Source organism: Phaethon lepturus, unplaced genomic scaffold (assembly GCF_000687285.1).
Source record: "Phaethon lepturus isolate BGI_N335 unplaced genomic scaffold, ASM68728v1 scaffold14263, whole genome shotgun sequence".
Lineage (NCBI taxonomy): Eukaryota > Metazoa > Chordata > Aves > Phaethontiformes > Phaethontidae > Phaethon > Phaethon lepturus.
Window position 1 is genome coordinate 19,040 of NW_010531857.1, and position 16,488 is coordinate 35,527.

The 16,488-nt window shown below is 41.5% G+C and overlaps 1 protein-coding gene across 1 annotated transcript in view; it reads left to right on the top strand.

The window, feature by feature from the left end:
* The window catches only part of EFCAB2 (EF-hand calcium binding domain 2), a 24,205-nt gene extending 9,193 nt beyond the window's left edge, over positions 1-15,012 (top strand). The window contains exons 4-8 of the mRNA XM_010284697.1: positions 7,001-7,073; positions 11,736-11,815; positions 13,670-13,712; positions 13,813-13,879; positions 14,897-15,012. Coding sequence (XP_010282999.1) covers positions 7,001-7,073; positions 11,736-11,815; positions 13,670-13,712; positions 13,813-13,879; positions 14,897-15,012 — 379 coding nt within the window. The remainder of the gene's footprint in view (positions 1-7,000; positions 7,074-11,735; positions 11,816-13,669; positions 13,713-13,812; positions 13,880-14,896) is intronic.
* The last annotated feature ends 1,476 nt before the right edge of the window (positions 15,013-16,488 follow it).

The window sequence follows — 16,488 nt, forward strand, 5'->3', positions numbered from 1 at the left end:
TCACGCCTAACGGTTACTTGGGAAGGCAGATGCCATCACTCCAAACATCCTTCCCTTCCTTTCTCTTCCCCCCAGCTTTATATGCTGAACATGACATCATATGATACGGAATATCTCTTTGGCCAGTTTGGGTCAGCTGTCCTGGCTGTGTCCCCTCCCAGTGTCCCGCACACCCCCTGCCTTCTCACTGGCAGGCCAGCATGAGAAGTAGAACAATCCTTGACTACTTAGCGAAAACTACAAACATCAGTATGTTATCAACATTATTTTCATCCCAAATCCAAACCACAGCACTATACCAGTTATCAGGAAGAAAACTAATTCTATCCCAGCTGAAACCAGCACACTTGTTTAATAGACGTTTTGCATTGTTCAGTGGTTGAAGACTAAAACTGGCTTGAGAGAAGGATGCAGGGCTATGATCTTATTTGCATCATGGGGACGTGGTGGGATGGCTCCTATGACTGGAGCATTGGAATGGAAGGATACAGGCTCTTTAGGAAGGCCAGGCAGGGGAGATTGAGGAGGGGGTGTCACGCTCTATGTCAGTGACCAGCTGGAGTGCATGGAGCTCTGCCTGGGGATAGATGAGGAGCCGACCAAGAGTTTATCAGTCAGGATTAAAAGGAGGACAGGGACAAGTGACATTATAGTGGGGATCTGCTACAGGCTACCCCATCAGGAAGACTGAGCAGATGAGACTTTCCATAGACAGATAGGAGCAGCTTCATGTTCACAAGCCCTGGTCCTCATGGGGGACTTCAGCCACTCTTATATCTGTTGGAGGGACAACACAACAGGGCATAAGCAATCGGGGAGGTTCCTGGAATGCATTGATGATAACTTCCTTCTCCAAGTGGTAGAGGAGCCAATGAGGAGAGCTGCTATGCTGGACCTGGTACCTCACCAACAAGGAAGGGCTGGTGGGCAATGTGAAGCTCAAGGGCTGCAGTGATCATGAAATGGTGGAGTTCAAGATCCTTAGGGCAGCAAGGAGGGCACACAGAAAGCTTACTACCCTGGACTTCAGGAGAGCAGACTTTGGCCTCTTCAGGGATCTGCATGGTAGAGTACCATGGGATAAAGTCCTGGAGGGAAGAGGGGCCCAAGAAAGCTGGTTAGTATTCAAGGATCACCTCCTCCAAGCTCAGGAGCGATGCATCCCAACAAAGAGGAAGTTAGGCAGAAACTCTAGGAGGCCTGCATAGGTGAACAAGGAGCTCCTGGACAAACTCAAAACCAAAAAGGAAGCCTACAGAGGGTGGAAACAAGGACAGGTGGCCTGGGAGGAATACAGACAAATTCTCCAAGCCACCAGGGATCAGGTTATGAAAGCTGAAGCCCTGATAAAATTAAATTTGGCCAGGGACGTCAAGGGCAACAAGGGGTTCTATAGGTACGTTGGTGATAAAAGGAAGACTAGGGAGAATGTGGGCCTTCTCTGGAAGGAAACGGGAAACCTGCATACCCAGGATATAGAGAAGACTGAGGTACTCAATGAATTTTTTGCCTCAGTCTTCACTGGCCAGTGCTCAAGCCACAACATCCCAAGTCACAGAAGGCAAAGGCAGGGACTCGGAGAATGGAGAACCGCACACTGTAGGAGAAGATCAGGTTTGAGACCATCTAGGGAACCTGAAGGTGTGCAAGTCCATGGGACCTGATAAGATGCATCTGTGGGTCCTGAGGGAACTGGCAGAGGAAGTTGCTAAGCCACTATCCATCATGTTTGAGAAGTCTTGGCAGTCCAGTGAAGTTCCCACTGACTGGAAGAGGGGAAACATAACCCTCATTTTTAAAAAGGGAAAAAAGGAAGACCTGTAGAACTACAGGGCAGTCAGTCTCACCTCTGTGCCTGGCAGGATCATGGAGCAGATCCTGGAAAGTACGCTTAGGCGCATGGAAAATAAAGAGGTGATTGGTGACAGCCAACATGGCTTCACTAAGGGCAAATGATGCCTGACATTTGGTGGCCTTCTATGATGGGATTACAGCATTGGTGAATAAGGGAAGAGCGACTAACATCATCTACCTGGACTTATGCAAAGCATTTGACACTGTCCTGCATGACGTCCTCCTTTCTAAATAGGAGAGACATGGATTTGACAGGTGGATCACTTGGTGAATAAGGAATTGGCTGGATGGTCACACTCAAAGAGTTCCAACAGCTTGATGTCCAAGTGGAGACCAGTGACAAGTGGCATTCCTCAGGGTTTGGTATTGGGAACAGCACTGTTTAACATCTTTATTGGTGACATGGACAGTGGGATCGAGTGCACCCTCAACAAGTCTGCTGATGACACTAAGCTGAGTGGTGCGGTCAACACGCTGGAGGGAAGGGTTGCCATCCAGAGGCATCTTGACAGGCTTTGAGAGGTGGGCCTGTGCAAAAAACATGAAGTCCAACAAGACCAAGTGCAAGGTCCTGCACATGGATTGGAGCAATCCAAAGCACAAATACAGGCTGGGCGGAGAATAGATTGAGAGCAGCCCTGAGGAGAAGGACTTGCGGGTGTTGGTTGATGAGAAGCTCAACATAAGTCACCAATGTACGGTTGCGGCCCAGAAGACCAACCACATCCTGGGCTGCTTCAAAAGAAGCGTGGCCAGCAGGTCGAGGGAGGTGATTCTGCCCCTCTACTCTGCTCTGGTGAGACCCCACCTGGAGTACTGTGTCCAGCTCTGGGGCCCCCAACATAAGAAGGACATGGACCTGTTGGAGTGAGTCCAGAGTGAGTTGTGAGGCACTGAAACAGGTTGCCTAGAGAAGTTATGGATGCCCCCTCCCTGAAAGTGTTCAAGGCCAGGTTGGATGGGGCTTTGAGCAACCTGGTCTAGTGGAAGGTGTCCCTGCCCATGGCAGGAGGGTTGGAACTAGATGATCTTTAAGGTCCCTTCCAACCGAAACCATTCTGTGATTCTCTAAATATTTTGCCTCTCTCTTGCCTCTGTTTTATAATGTAGAAAAGATGTTTGGAACATTTAAAGATGTTTTCCAATTTGGCTTTGTGAGGAATGTGAAGGACCTTTAAAAGCCATGTAGTCCAACCCCCCTGCAAGGGACAGGTACATCTTCAACTAGATCAGGTTGCTCAGAGCCCTGTCCAACCTGACCTTGAATGTTTCCAGGGATAGAACATCTACCACCTCTCTGGGCAACTCGTTCCAGTGTTTCACCACCCTCATTATGAAAAGTTTCTTCCTTTTCTCTAGTCTAAATATACTTAAATATACTTATCTCTGGTCTCTTTTAGTCTAAAACTGTTACCCCTTGTCTTATGATAACAGGCCTGCTAAAAAGTCTGTCCCCATCTTTCTTATAAGCCCTCTTTAGGTACTGGAAGGCTGCAGTAAGGTCTCCCTGGAGCCTTCTCTTCTCCAGGCTGAACAACCCCAACTCTCTCAGCCTGTCCTCATAGGAGAGCTGTTCCATCCCTCTGATCATTTTTGTGGCTTTCCTTCTGGACCTTCTCCAACAGGTCCATGTCTTTCCTGTGCGGAGGGCTCCAGAGCTGGACACAGGACTCCAGGTGGGGTCTCACCAGAGTGGAGCAGAGAGGCAGAATTCTCTCCCTCGATGTGTTGGTTTTGTAACTCTTTTTTAAATAGTATTAATTTTTTTAATTTTAAGCTTTATGTGATGGTTTTAGCAATGCATGCTTACTAGCGCCTCTAAATTTAAGAAATTACGGGTACTTCATAGAAGTGACATGATTTTTCAGTTACAGGGAAATTTCAGGGTATGTCTCCAAATTCGGTACAGTTGCTGTTCCCTCACCCATAGGGCTCTTTGGGAAGAGTGCTCACTTAAGCCTCTTGGCCCATCCCCAGGGAGGTGCCTGATGCCCAGGGCTAGGACTGCCCTGGTGCCCTGGCTGCCCTGCTCCCGGCTCAGTGGTGGGACAGACCCTGGCTGCCCTGCCCTGCCCTGGCACCTGTCATTGGGAGCCCCTGCCACTACCACCCCCCAGCCCCGGGGACCCCCTAGCCCTCACTGCACCGTGACACACCAGTTGCTTATTTGTTTGTCATTTACATCTGCAGTCCTGGCTAAACAGCTGTAGAATTTGCTACACTCCTCACTCTATTGTATAATGGATATAGAGCTTGAGAAAATGTTAGAACAATGAAATGATACAAATAGACTTTAAAAAAAATTTATTCATTCAGACAGTAAGTCATAACATGTTAGAAGGGACATTCAAAAGTCTATTTGACATAGTAAATGCACAATTTCACATTAATGTTTATCATGGTACAGTTACTGACAATGAACAACAATTTATTGTCTAATTATTCCTAGGTTTCATATTGCAGGGCTGTATCACAGTAATGGGATTATTAATGACTGAGTATCTTATAGCAGAAGGTGGCAGTACAGCACAATTCTTAACCACAGTTGTAGACATACAAATGTTATTGCCTGAAATATCAGATTCCTGTGAAGAATATGGAAAATTACCCTGGCTTGAGAGGCCAGCATCGGTATTGCACGACTCCTAATGCAAATACAAGTTAGTAAGAAATGAAGCATGCGGAAGATGGTATTGTTTCATGCTGCTTACAACACACCCTGAGTCAAGGGCTTTCATGATTTTGCAAATCTTGTCATTGAAAGTGATATATGTAGGGTGAAAACTATGGCCCAAAATTGTATTGCGTTTGTATTACAAAACCTGCATGAACATAAACTCATTTTAACCATCATTTCTTTATGCTAGAAACTACACTGCAGAAGCTGCAGCTGCTGAACTAAGTGAGAGGAAGCGACTAGGAGGGAGGAAAATACAGTTTCCTATCTGGGTCCTTTGAACTCCATGTTATTACCAAATGTGACATGACTTTTTTGACCACAGACCCTTCAAACAACATCCTCATGCTGGCACACGCACAGACTGTTGGAAACAGCAGCCAGCAACGCCAGATTTTGCAAACTCTTTCAGAGCCTGGCTTACCTTAGTCACATCACAGTTTTGCTGAGTGTGAGGTGAGGCAGGAGATGATGGCAACCTTCCCATCTCTGTCAGTCTGTAAGAGTAGAAATAGTGTGGGACAGCAGGGAGGCATGATTTGGGTTGGGAGTTTCTCTGGGGGTGGCAGAGAATATTTACAAGTATGTTTTAGCTGGAAAAGACAAGGGAGCGGCAGGAGCGAGAGCATCAGATACAGTATATCTGTATTAGAAATAGGATGCATGGCCAAGGATTATAAAAATAGGACTAAATGTCTGACCTCACTGAGGCCAATGGCCAAACTTCCATTCACGTCCATGGGGGCGCAAGGTTTCATTGAGTCATCTGAGCAGATGGCTTCATTTCGTAACAACTGTATGTGTGGGATTGGGTTTTGTAACTATTTTGTGCAGCCAGCCTTTTCCTCTCCTTTGTCTATTGTAGTGCTTCTCACATGTTTTCAATTAGAATGGGAGCTCCTCGGGATCTGTCTGAGGAGGCCAAAGACTGACCTGTCTAATTATGTGTGCTTGGTGTGCAACATTTGAGGCTTTACTGTTGTAGGACAATTCTACAAAGGTCATTGCTTCTTGTATCTACCATTGTTATTAGGCTATCTAATTTTTCCACCAAATATACTGGTGAAGATGAAGAAACGACAGAGGTTTGAGTCATGGGAACCACCAGCACTGTGGATACTTATTAAAATGTGATTGATTTTCTGTGGTGTAGAATTGGACTGAAAATCACAAGCAATATTGATGCTTCTGTTATTTTGTTTTCAATCATATTGCAAGTCTCATTAGTACACTTTTTTACAACTTTACAGTAGTTTTGTTTCTAGTCTGTGATGTTGTTAATCTTAAACTTTTTTGAGGCATTGCCAGTTTGGTCAGAATTTTATTTAGAGCCTCAGAACAACTGCACCAGGTTCAAAATAAATGCAAGCTATGAATGTAATTTGCAGCATAAACAGGGTGGTGATAAGCAACTGTGTTGGTCTGTTTGACTCTTTCAGAGCACAGCAGGGGCATAGAGGGGTTTTTATAACATTTTGTAATAGTTTTTTACTGCAGTTAGAATTTGTATCTTTATAACATTTAATGTAAACATATATTTTATTTGTTACCTTTCATCTCAGTAGGTTTCCAAGTGTTTTATTAACTATATAAATGTGGACTTTACTGAAAATAAGCTTAACAATTAGAGGACAGCAGTTGAAAAGTAACCTGCACACAGTACACTGCAACACAATGGTAAAGAAGAATTTTGGGGGAAAGTCACAAGAACAAGTATACTCTTCCAGTCCTGTATGTAAGCTCTGAATTGGTATCTGGTTTCTCCACAAACATTCTTGTATTGCAGATTTACTGACAAAGATCTTTTTCTTTCTTTCTTTCTTTCTTTCTTTCTTTCTTTCTTTCTTTCTTTCTTTCTTTCTTTCTTTCTTTCTTTCTTTCTTTCTTTCTTTCTTTCTTTCTTTCTTTCTTTCTTTCTTTCTTTCTTTCTTTCTTTCTTTCTTTCTTTCTTTCTTTCTTTCTTTCTTTCTTTCTTTCTTTCTTTCTTTCTTTCTTTCTTTCTTTCTTTCTTTCTTTCTTTCTTTCTTTCTTTCTTTCTTTCTTTCTTTCTTTCTTTCTTTCTTTCTTTCTTTCTTTCTTTCTTTCTTTCTTTCTTTCTTTCTTTCTTTCTTTCTTTCTTTCTTTCTTTCTTTCTTTCTTTCTTTCTTTCTTTCTTTCTTTCTTTCTTTCTTTCTTTTTCCTTCTTCCTTCCTTTCTCTCTTTCTCTCTTTCTCTCTTTCTCTCTTTCTCTCTTTCTCTCTTTCTCTCTTTCTCTTTCTTTCTCTTTTTCTCTCTTTCTTTCTTTCTCTCTTCCTTTCTCTCTCTCTTTCCCCCTCTCTCTTTCTCTCTCTTCCTCTCTCTCTTTCTCTCTCTCTCCCTCTCTCTCTCTCTCCCTTCCTTCCTTTTCTCCTCTCCTCTCCTCTCCTCTCCTCTCCTCTTCTTTTTCTCTTCTTTTTCTCTTCTTTTTCTTTTCTTTTTCTTTTCTTTCAGAGAGATTGGTTCCATTGTCAGGTCACTAGGTTGCTTCCCAACTGAGGCAGAGCTACATGAACTGCTTGCAAAGGTAAATGGTTAGATCTTTTGTATTTTTTTTCTATCTTGTACAACTTTGGATCTTGCCTTGCTGTGTGGGAAACTTAATCTCTTTTCCCAGAGGTTGGAAGTGTCATGGAAGGGATTCAGGCAGTCAGGCTGTCTCTCAGGTTGCCCTGAAGCAAGCCTTTAGGCTGATGAAGTAATGTTGATGGGTTAAAATGAGGAGTCTTTGAGTCTTACCCCAGAAGGTCACTGTGACACTGTGCCAAGGTGAAGGGATGTTTATAGAAAATGGAGGAAAAATTGGTTTTGGCTGATGAAAAAGAACGTCCTAAAGCTCAGTCAGATTAGGATATCCAAAGCCTAACCATATTAGTCTTCTGGACAAGGCAGGGGCACACACTGGATGATGAAGTAATAAAAATTAGTTCTTGAGCAGGTATTAAAATTATACATCAAATTCCAAAAATACACAGAGGGAAAACCTGCTATTTTTTTCACTGGGTCCTGTTATTGCTATCTTATAGCCAGACCTCACAACGTTCTGTCCTTCCTGAGGTCTCTCCCAGTCTTGAGATTTCTCAGTTATAGATCAGTAATCTTTTCTTATTTGATTACTTAAGCCTATAAGTCAGAATTCAGACATGAAACCTCGCAAGACCTAGTAGTCCTCCCATTCTCCCAGTGATATGCAGGGGTAAGGAACTTCAGTCCAATTTCTCCCCAGTTTTTTCCTACACTAATTTTTGTCTCCTTACCTTGTGCTTGCAATAGAAAAGATGGTGTACTGGTGCCTTGGCAGGGTATGGTTAATAAATGGGACAAAGAAGTGGGAAAAAGACTTCACATTCTTTTTGCAAGATAGGCTCCCTTAAGGAATGGAAAATGCTGGGACTGAGAGGTGGGGGAAGGATTTTTCTCTTTTTCATGTATATGTCAGGATACTGGGAATTGATCTCTCTTTTCTTCCTGTCCCCAACAAAAATTTGGATGGTTGCAGTAGTAGTCTTGCCTCAGTAGGCTTGTCTGGTCTCTTGTAGATCAGAATTTAGTGTGAGAAATCTTGTGCTAAGTCTTGTGAAAATGAAGCAGCTGTTTCAGATGAGGAAGTGCAAAGAACCATCACAGGAGAAAGAACTTTTAACATGATACTGCAATCTGTCTGCTCTGTACTCTCAGTGCCAGATTGTCCCAGCTTCCACTGATAAACAAGACAAAATGGAAGGAGAAATTATGGTGGTTAATATAGATGGTGTTTTTAGTGGTCCACAGAGATTTTTGTTTGCAGCAAATTAACAGTACATCTCCCTCAAGATACAGAATTGAGAAAAGGAAGGGGATGCTTTGACCCTCCCCCCTGAGTTTAGGGGAACCAGGAGAGTTTAAGGCCTGCCTACCCATCCCAAAGAGACTGGATTTCCTATTTTTTTTTTTCAATTTTCAGCATTACTGAAAATTGAGATAAGTAATACCTAACAAAATACAATGCAATGCAGCTATGAGGTGGAAGATACAACAGTATAACATGTATGCAATTGTTGATTATAAGGATATTAAATTAAAGTACAAATATTGCAAGAAGAAAGAATACATTCAACAGTAATGGTTAACCTTAAAGAATACTGAACTGGAAGTTAAATCTCAAAAAGGTTTCATGGTGCCTGTAAATGAAACCTTAGTGTAGATTTAGTACCAGAAGAACACTGTCTTCTTGTAGAACCCTTAATATATTATGTTAATCACAAATATATCTTAACTGATGTAAGATACCATTATCATTGACTATGGTAATACCATTTTACCTTAATCTAGATAAAGTAAAAATTGTCTCTGCTGACCACTTTATAACCAAGCTATTTCTCCAGTATTTTTGCCCATTGTAACCTCTGATTAATTTCTGTTTCTTACTACTTGTGTCTCTCAATCATCTCATCTTCATATTAGCCTTATTATAGCTAAACTAGCATATGTTGCCCTCAAACTATTAATATCTGCCAAATCAGCATTCATTTAATTGTTTTATCTCTAAAAATTATCATACACTGTTTCCTATATTGCCTTATGCTAAATGCTGTACTTAATATCATATCTTTAGGCCGACTTACAAAGTTGAGATTAAATGATAAGCCTAGAGATGGTGAAAGCTAATCCGAAGGTTACTACAATGCCTGGTGTTTGAAATGGCAGGTTCAGTGCACTGCTCTGCCACAGATGTCCTGGATAACTCTGGAAGACGGTTTTGTTTCTTTGTGACTCAAGTTCCTAAATGTTACGTGGTCGATAAAAGTATGGCTATGAGAGTAAAGATATGAAACATAATAGGTGCTACAGTACAGTTGTTATGGGAGCTGTGGATGTAGCCATAGGAAAGAAATAGAGCAAAACTCACTGAGTTTGAACAAGCAAATACTGTCATAGCCACTGTGAAAAGAGGAGGAATTACAGAAAAAGGAAAATATCAATGGGAAATGAGGTATAGAACAGGAGTGAGCATGAGGATACATACACCTGCGAATCTGAATACTTACTGACTTAGATGACGTTGATATATTAAATTTATTCACATATCTATCCAATGTTAGAGATAGGATTAATTTTAACAGTTCAAGATATTGCTGGGCCTGTAGAGCCACTGAAATGGAAGATGTTCTTTCCAGGTCAGAAGAAGCTGAGGTTGCTTATGACCTCCCAGAAGCAGGTCCATTGTCAGGAAGGACACGTTTCTTCCACAGACTGCTTTCTGAAGGCAAAATACAAATAGCCCACTAACAAAAAGAGGCCAGTCTGGATGATATTTGTCAGCAAGAGCTGACACTTTCACAGGTATTTGTTGAGTACTGAAGTGGTCATTGCCGGTGAGTTCTTCTGGTATGAAAATTAGGATGACCTTCAACGTCATTAGATGAGCAGATCTGACGTTTTTTGGCTCTTAAACATGGTTTGTATAACTTACCATCTTTGTGGATGTTTTGGGTCCTTGCTTTTGGTTGTTCTGCTTCATATAAGACACATCTATCTATTACCAATAAATAGCTACCATATTTCTTTTTCTGTCTCTGTGGACTTCTGACCTAATACTAGTTGAAGCACAGATGTTCCCTAAAACATCCGTGTACTTATCCGTCTCAATATTTGTAATGCATGGAACAGTTCAGTGTATTTACTGTTATGTCACTGGGAAGAAGTTAAGTTTTGCCAGGTATTTTGTTACATCTTTTCAATCAATCAAGCAGTAAACCAAATGATTCTGTAGTGGTAAAAGGTACCATTTGATTTAGCATGAAGCATGCAACAGCTTCATTTCCTTGCTAAAGATCCCTTCCTTTAGCCTCACCAAACAGAAGGGAAAAAGTGCTTTTTCAAGCCAATTTCCACTCTAAAGCAGCAAGGGGTGCTGGCTGCCTGCTTTTAGCAATCGAAACCCTTCAAGAGCACTGCAAAAGAGCATGCAGCAGCAGTTGCAGCTCTCAATTTAAGCAATTTCAGACATCACCGCCAGCTCTGACCCAGCTCCCAAGAGGAAGATTTCTTACTTCATCTTTTCCTCAGTTAGGAGATTTCAGATCAGTGCCTGTTTGAGTCTTCTTTCAATCTGTGCTGTGTCTGTGGAGAGCCTAGCGAGGTGTCGCTGCCACCATGTGAGACCACAAGGCATGCATCCAGTTTCAACACAGACAGGAACAGGCTAGCTCTGTTAAGAGGGCTCCTTTTGGGAGTAAAACTTGAAATTTTCAGAGAAGGGATGCACCAGGATGATAAGGATCCGTTTTTACCACATTGCCCATCTCCTGTGGAAGTATAGGAATGCAGTGGGAATGCTGTTAGGAGTCCCTGATCTTTCGGGACTAAACTGTTAACTTATTTGGGAGGCAGAGGGAATCTGTTCTTTGTGTAGCATTTTATGGGCTGCCTTATGGCTGTTTCAGACTGCCCTGACTCAGTCAGCCTGCCTCTCTGGTCCTTCCCCTGGCAACTCTCTGGCTATGAAACATGTGGAGGCAACAAATTCCATCCTTGAGGTGTACTAGACTGGGGCTATGTCCAAACTAGCACATTAAATATGCCCAGAAACATCCTTGGGTGTTGAAGCCAGCTGGCACAGAGCAGCTCATGACTACCCTGGTAAATGTTTTATGCGGAGTGGCTGCACGAAGCAGCCTTCTGGAGAGCAGTCCCTAAGGTCCTAGCCAGGCCTGGCGACTGCTGGGGGGAGCGTTAGGTGGCACAAGCCAAAATCATGCCAGGGAACGTGCTAATGGTTTGCTGTTACGGGTCGTCACATTACACTGCTTGGGGATGTTGCAGGTCCTGATAGACTTTGCTATTATGAATGCAGTCTGAATGTTTAAACCTCTGCTGGGTTATTGTGGAAGATAAGATCAGTTACCAGGCATCCAGTTGCTTTGCATGAATGGTTTCTAAGCACAAGAGGGCAATATTGAGTTGCTGAAAGCATCTATAATAGCAGGCCTGTGTTTTGCCTGGGATATTATTTCTTCCTCTAATTTCTCTCTATTTGATCACAAGCATTTCAATCAGATGTTGTGGTGCCATGTGATATTAAAAACCTGATACAAATATTCAAAGTCTAACGCTGTAATTTTAATGCAGCAACCACTCCAATTTTCTGCTTTTCCTATTAGTTTGCTAATGAGTCATATAACCTGCCATACTTAAGTTTTATTTTTAGGTAGAAGAAGAAGAACCGACCGGATACATTCATCTGGAAAAATTTCTTCCAGTGATGACAAAAGTACTACTTGACAGAAGGTAATGGAAAGTGGATTTTCTATGTCTGTAGTTTATTCCAGATTGACAGGGCTGATTCTGAATAAATATATCTACAGTCATTTTACAGAACTGGAAGGAGTACAGATTTTTTTGTTATTTAAACTCAGTTTACATTAGCTTGATAGATTTTGTTTCAAAATTACTTCATCTACATAAAATTAAGTTGTACGGATGATATAAATAATAACAGCTTATAATCATGAATTGTGATAATGTGTAGCTTTTGTATTTGTAATGTGAATCAGAAGTAACTTGCTATTCAACATGTTTTGTGCATCTCTGAAATATTTTATATGCAAATTAAGGTCATAACCATTACTTTCTCTGAACATATGAGTTACAGATACTGAGAAGCTCAGTCTGTTACAGTGTATTTTTAATAAGTTGTATAAATCATCTTCATATTGATGTCTCAAAATGACTGCCAGGTACAGTTGAATGTAGACAACTAGCACTCTAAAAGACTGCTGATCTAAAAGTCTAGAACAAAACCACGGTTCATTATTTAAAGGTACATTGAAATCTTTGCATGTACACAGGAACTTTTTATATTTTGCACTGAAAGCAAGATTACTTACAGGAAATTTCTCTTTCTTTTTAAAGATGGTAGCCAAGGGTTTTGGGAGACTCAGTCTTGTCCAATACTGAGAAGGTATTTTGCTCACAGAGGGCCTTTGGTAGAAGGGTGTTCTACACATGAAATAAATAGCTATAGGATTTCCCAAAACTGTCTCACAGCATCCAGAGGCAGTGGGGTCCATCTTGGGGCCGTGTTTTAGAGTCTTTGTGCCCATGCCTGGACATGGACCAGCCAGCAGTGTTTGGGTCCTGGTGTGCTGGCACAGGTGCATTGCCTTCCCATGTTCCTGCACCTTTGCCTTCTCTGGCATTATGGCACGTTTCTGGCTCCGCACCGATGTTCACATTTTTACAAAATGATACCTTGCTGCTCTGGGCTCTCTTTTCTTCCTCCACACCCCCTCCACACAAACATACACACACACACACAAAAAACCCAAACCCCACACACTCTCCCCAGGCTAGTGCAGGCTTGTCAAGACCCACTTTATCTTTTGGAGCACTATGTCCATAGTTCACTTATCCAAGGGCACATGAGATTTGGATCACAAAAAACAAGGCCTCTTCTTAGCATATTTGATTTTTAGATAGTAAAAGAGCGAGGCGGGTCTGGACGTAACAATCAAGCAGTTAGAACCTCCCTGGCTTCAACGTGTCCTCTTGGGGGTTGGTGAGAGTCTGCTGGGATGTGGAGGGTCTCCACTGCATGCAGGGTTTCCTTTCCAGCTCTGAAATCAGGCACACATATGCATGCACGCACGTGCCCAGTTTTCCCGTCTCTCTGAAATTGTTAGTGACAGACCTTTTCTTTTATAGCTACCAGCCTCCTTTGCTCATCATCAGCTCATTAGACTGTCTTAAGTCCCAGTAGGTGATCTGTTGCCTAGCTACCAGTGTACCTGGACAAAACTTTGCATGCTTGGTTTGGCCATCTCCTGTTCGGTGCATTGGCTACGTGGAATGATTCAGCTATTATTGATTCCTACTAACCCACTGAGCCAGCCCAGACATGCAGAAACCATTCATCTGGCTCCTTAGCAGAAGCAAAATGAAACAGGAGTCCAATGAAAGACATAAGAGGTAAAGATACGGACAGTTCCAAAAAGTCAATCTCAAATTAAATGTTTGATGACCAACTTGGTAAATTCTCATAGAAAATAATTCCCTTTCCTTTAGTACTCATATTTTATTCTTTCAGAATAGTACAGCAGCCTGGCAAACAGTGACTTAACTTTTCTGATTCAATGGTTTCAGCTACCGGCCTATTCCAGAAGATGTTCTTCTACATGCATTTGAGGTCTGTAACTAAATATTCTAGTACCTAATTGCTGGAAAGAAGTTGCTGTTTCTTGATTCAATATGGTTAAAACCACAAGTTTTATTATTTTTCTTTAAAGGCTTTGGATGAGAATAAATGTGGATATATTACTAAGGAGGATCTGGTAAAATATTTGACTGCAGAAGGTAACATGATTTTTGTAATATCAGTGTTTAAGTAAATAAACATTACATGTGTATATGGCACCTTGAGGTCTTCATCCTGCATGCCAAAACTTGCAAGAGTAGATACATTGTCTTCAAACAGTACTGTTGGCTTGATGAGTCGCTGCAGACTAGAACATTTCACTGGTGAATAATGCAGGGAAAAGCATTTATCTGCCTGCTTGCAGACATTAAAAGATAGAAATTATTATTATTAAGAGTCATAATTCAATCTTGTGTGGATATTTTATGATTCTGTGCACATCTCTGTGCTTCCTAAGGATATGCGTCTTTTTCTGTCCTGTAAAATTTTAGTTTAGATTTCCAGATGTTTCAGGTAATTTCAGTGCTCATTCATTCCTACATTATCTTGACCTTATTTCTAGTGCCATACACAAAGAAAGAGATTCAAAGACTTCAGATTTAAGTTGTCTATCATGTAATCTTCAATATCCCTTGAAGAGCCTGCTTTTCTTGCATGGCTGACTCGTGCCTGCCTGCCTCAAGTACAAAACGATGTGCAGGCTTTACGCAAGACCTGTCCTCAGACGGGGACCTTGTTCTGAAAGAGGGATGCAGCAGGCCATCATCAGCTTTGAAGCTCCTAAAAGAGAAAAACAAGAAGCCTTTTGTGATGTAAATACAAGTGAAAGGATTGCCAAATGAGAGATAATAATTCTAATACACACATTAGAAAAACTAATTCTGACAAAAATGGTTGTTTTGAAATCCCTGTGGCAGAGGGGAGCAGGCTGTTTTGGAGTCTGTGAACTAGAAGGAGATCAGAAGATACAGACCTCTGTCTCTTTTCCCTCAGACAGCTCACTTGGTGTGCAGAACTTGTATTGGCAAATGTGAAGGAATCGGATCCTTAGTATTGCTTCTTTTCTCCTCTGTGTGAGGACCAAAAGGAGATCCTTGCAAGGGAAAAGCAGTGTCATTTGCCAGCCCTGGAAAGTATACTTGTCAAGACAAAATGTTATTCTCTGCTTCTTTCAGGTGAGCCCTTTACTCAGGAAGAAATGGAGGACATGCTGTCCACTGCTCTAGATCCAGAAACAAATACTATTCGCTACAGAGACCACATTTCAAAGATGGTAGTAGATGAAACTTAAGATCTTCCCCTTTAGTGTTTGAGATACCTCTTGGTAACAGCAGTGTAGCTTAGCAGTTAATTGAAATACGTATTTTAAAGTGTAACAAAGCTCAGCTTGTGACCTTGTGCTTATAATTAAAATAAAATCTGTGTAACTGTATTTCCTTGGGTTCTGTATATGTACTGAAATACATTCATACCTGGAAAAAGAGCTCATGACAGAAATACTGTGTAAAGTCTGGAAAAGAAATCATGGAATTTGGTTTGAAAAATAACAGGAAAAATAATGTTAATGGAGTCAAGAAATGACTTCACAATTGCTTCTGAAAAACTAATGGAAAATGAGACCTGTGAAAGTGGGTAATAAGTAGGTAAGTGAGTACCTTAAGATGGCTAAAATTGTGAAGGCGTTCTACTGCCTTCACAGTAGGCAGATAAAGATAAAACTTTTATATTTAAATATAATCCCTGTTTGTCTTTAACTAATAAGGCACCAGGTAGGTTACTCCTTTTGAAATAATATAATAGATCAAATAAACTTTCTACAATTTCTAGTTTTTGTCAAATATTTGTGTTTACCATAGGCAATTAAACTGGAGCAGTTCCATTTTATGTTTCTTATCCACTGGCACGTGGTATTTTGCTTCCATTTTAAACATGCAGGTAACATTCAAACCATTGTCATGGTCAAATTTACAAGCAGAATAATCCTTGAGAACATTTCTGTTACTATAAGCAACAAACTGTTCCCCTTTCATGACCAGTTTGAAAGTCAGGACCTTAAACTGTTCAAAACTTGGGATCATAGGACTGGAATTTGATTTTCATAGACTGATGAAACACCATTTTTTGGAAAGATGTTAGTGTAGAATACGTGTCTCAACTATTCTTGCTAGAAGACCACCACAGACCTCACTGCTCTTCTCATTTCTAGCTTAATAATTTTCTTGACTATTTCTGTACTGTTGTCCTTTAACTTGAGTTCAAGTTCTTTCCCCTCAAATTCTTGCCTTGTACATCATCTTCTAACAAGCGACCAGCAGTTAGCCTCAACTGGTGAGGTCTCAGCTTGTAGGAGAAGATTCTAGGGCACCATCTTGCACTTTGTGCATCCACACCTTCCACCCCATTTCTGTTTTCCTACTCTCTGTCAAGTTTGGTTTCCTCCTGTACAGTGTCCTACCACTCCTCTGTCTTAACTGCATATCCCAGCTCTGTGTCATCAACAGACTTCATCAGACTTCAGCTGATGAAATCTGGGGAAGACTGACACACAGAGGCACTGAATGCCTTACCTTACTCTGCCCTTCTAGTGGCAGAGCTGAGAATAGAGCACAGGGCTCCTTATGTCAGGTCTTTTGCTCTACCCATTTATTTCACTTGAGCTGGAAGCCCAGAGGAGCCGTTTTCATACATAGCTGCGAGGGATCTGCTGTGCTTCGTAAGGGAAAGATTAGCATGGTCTAAATGTGGTGATGGAAGCAATTTGAAGAGA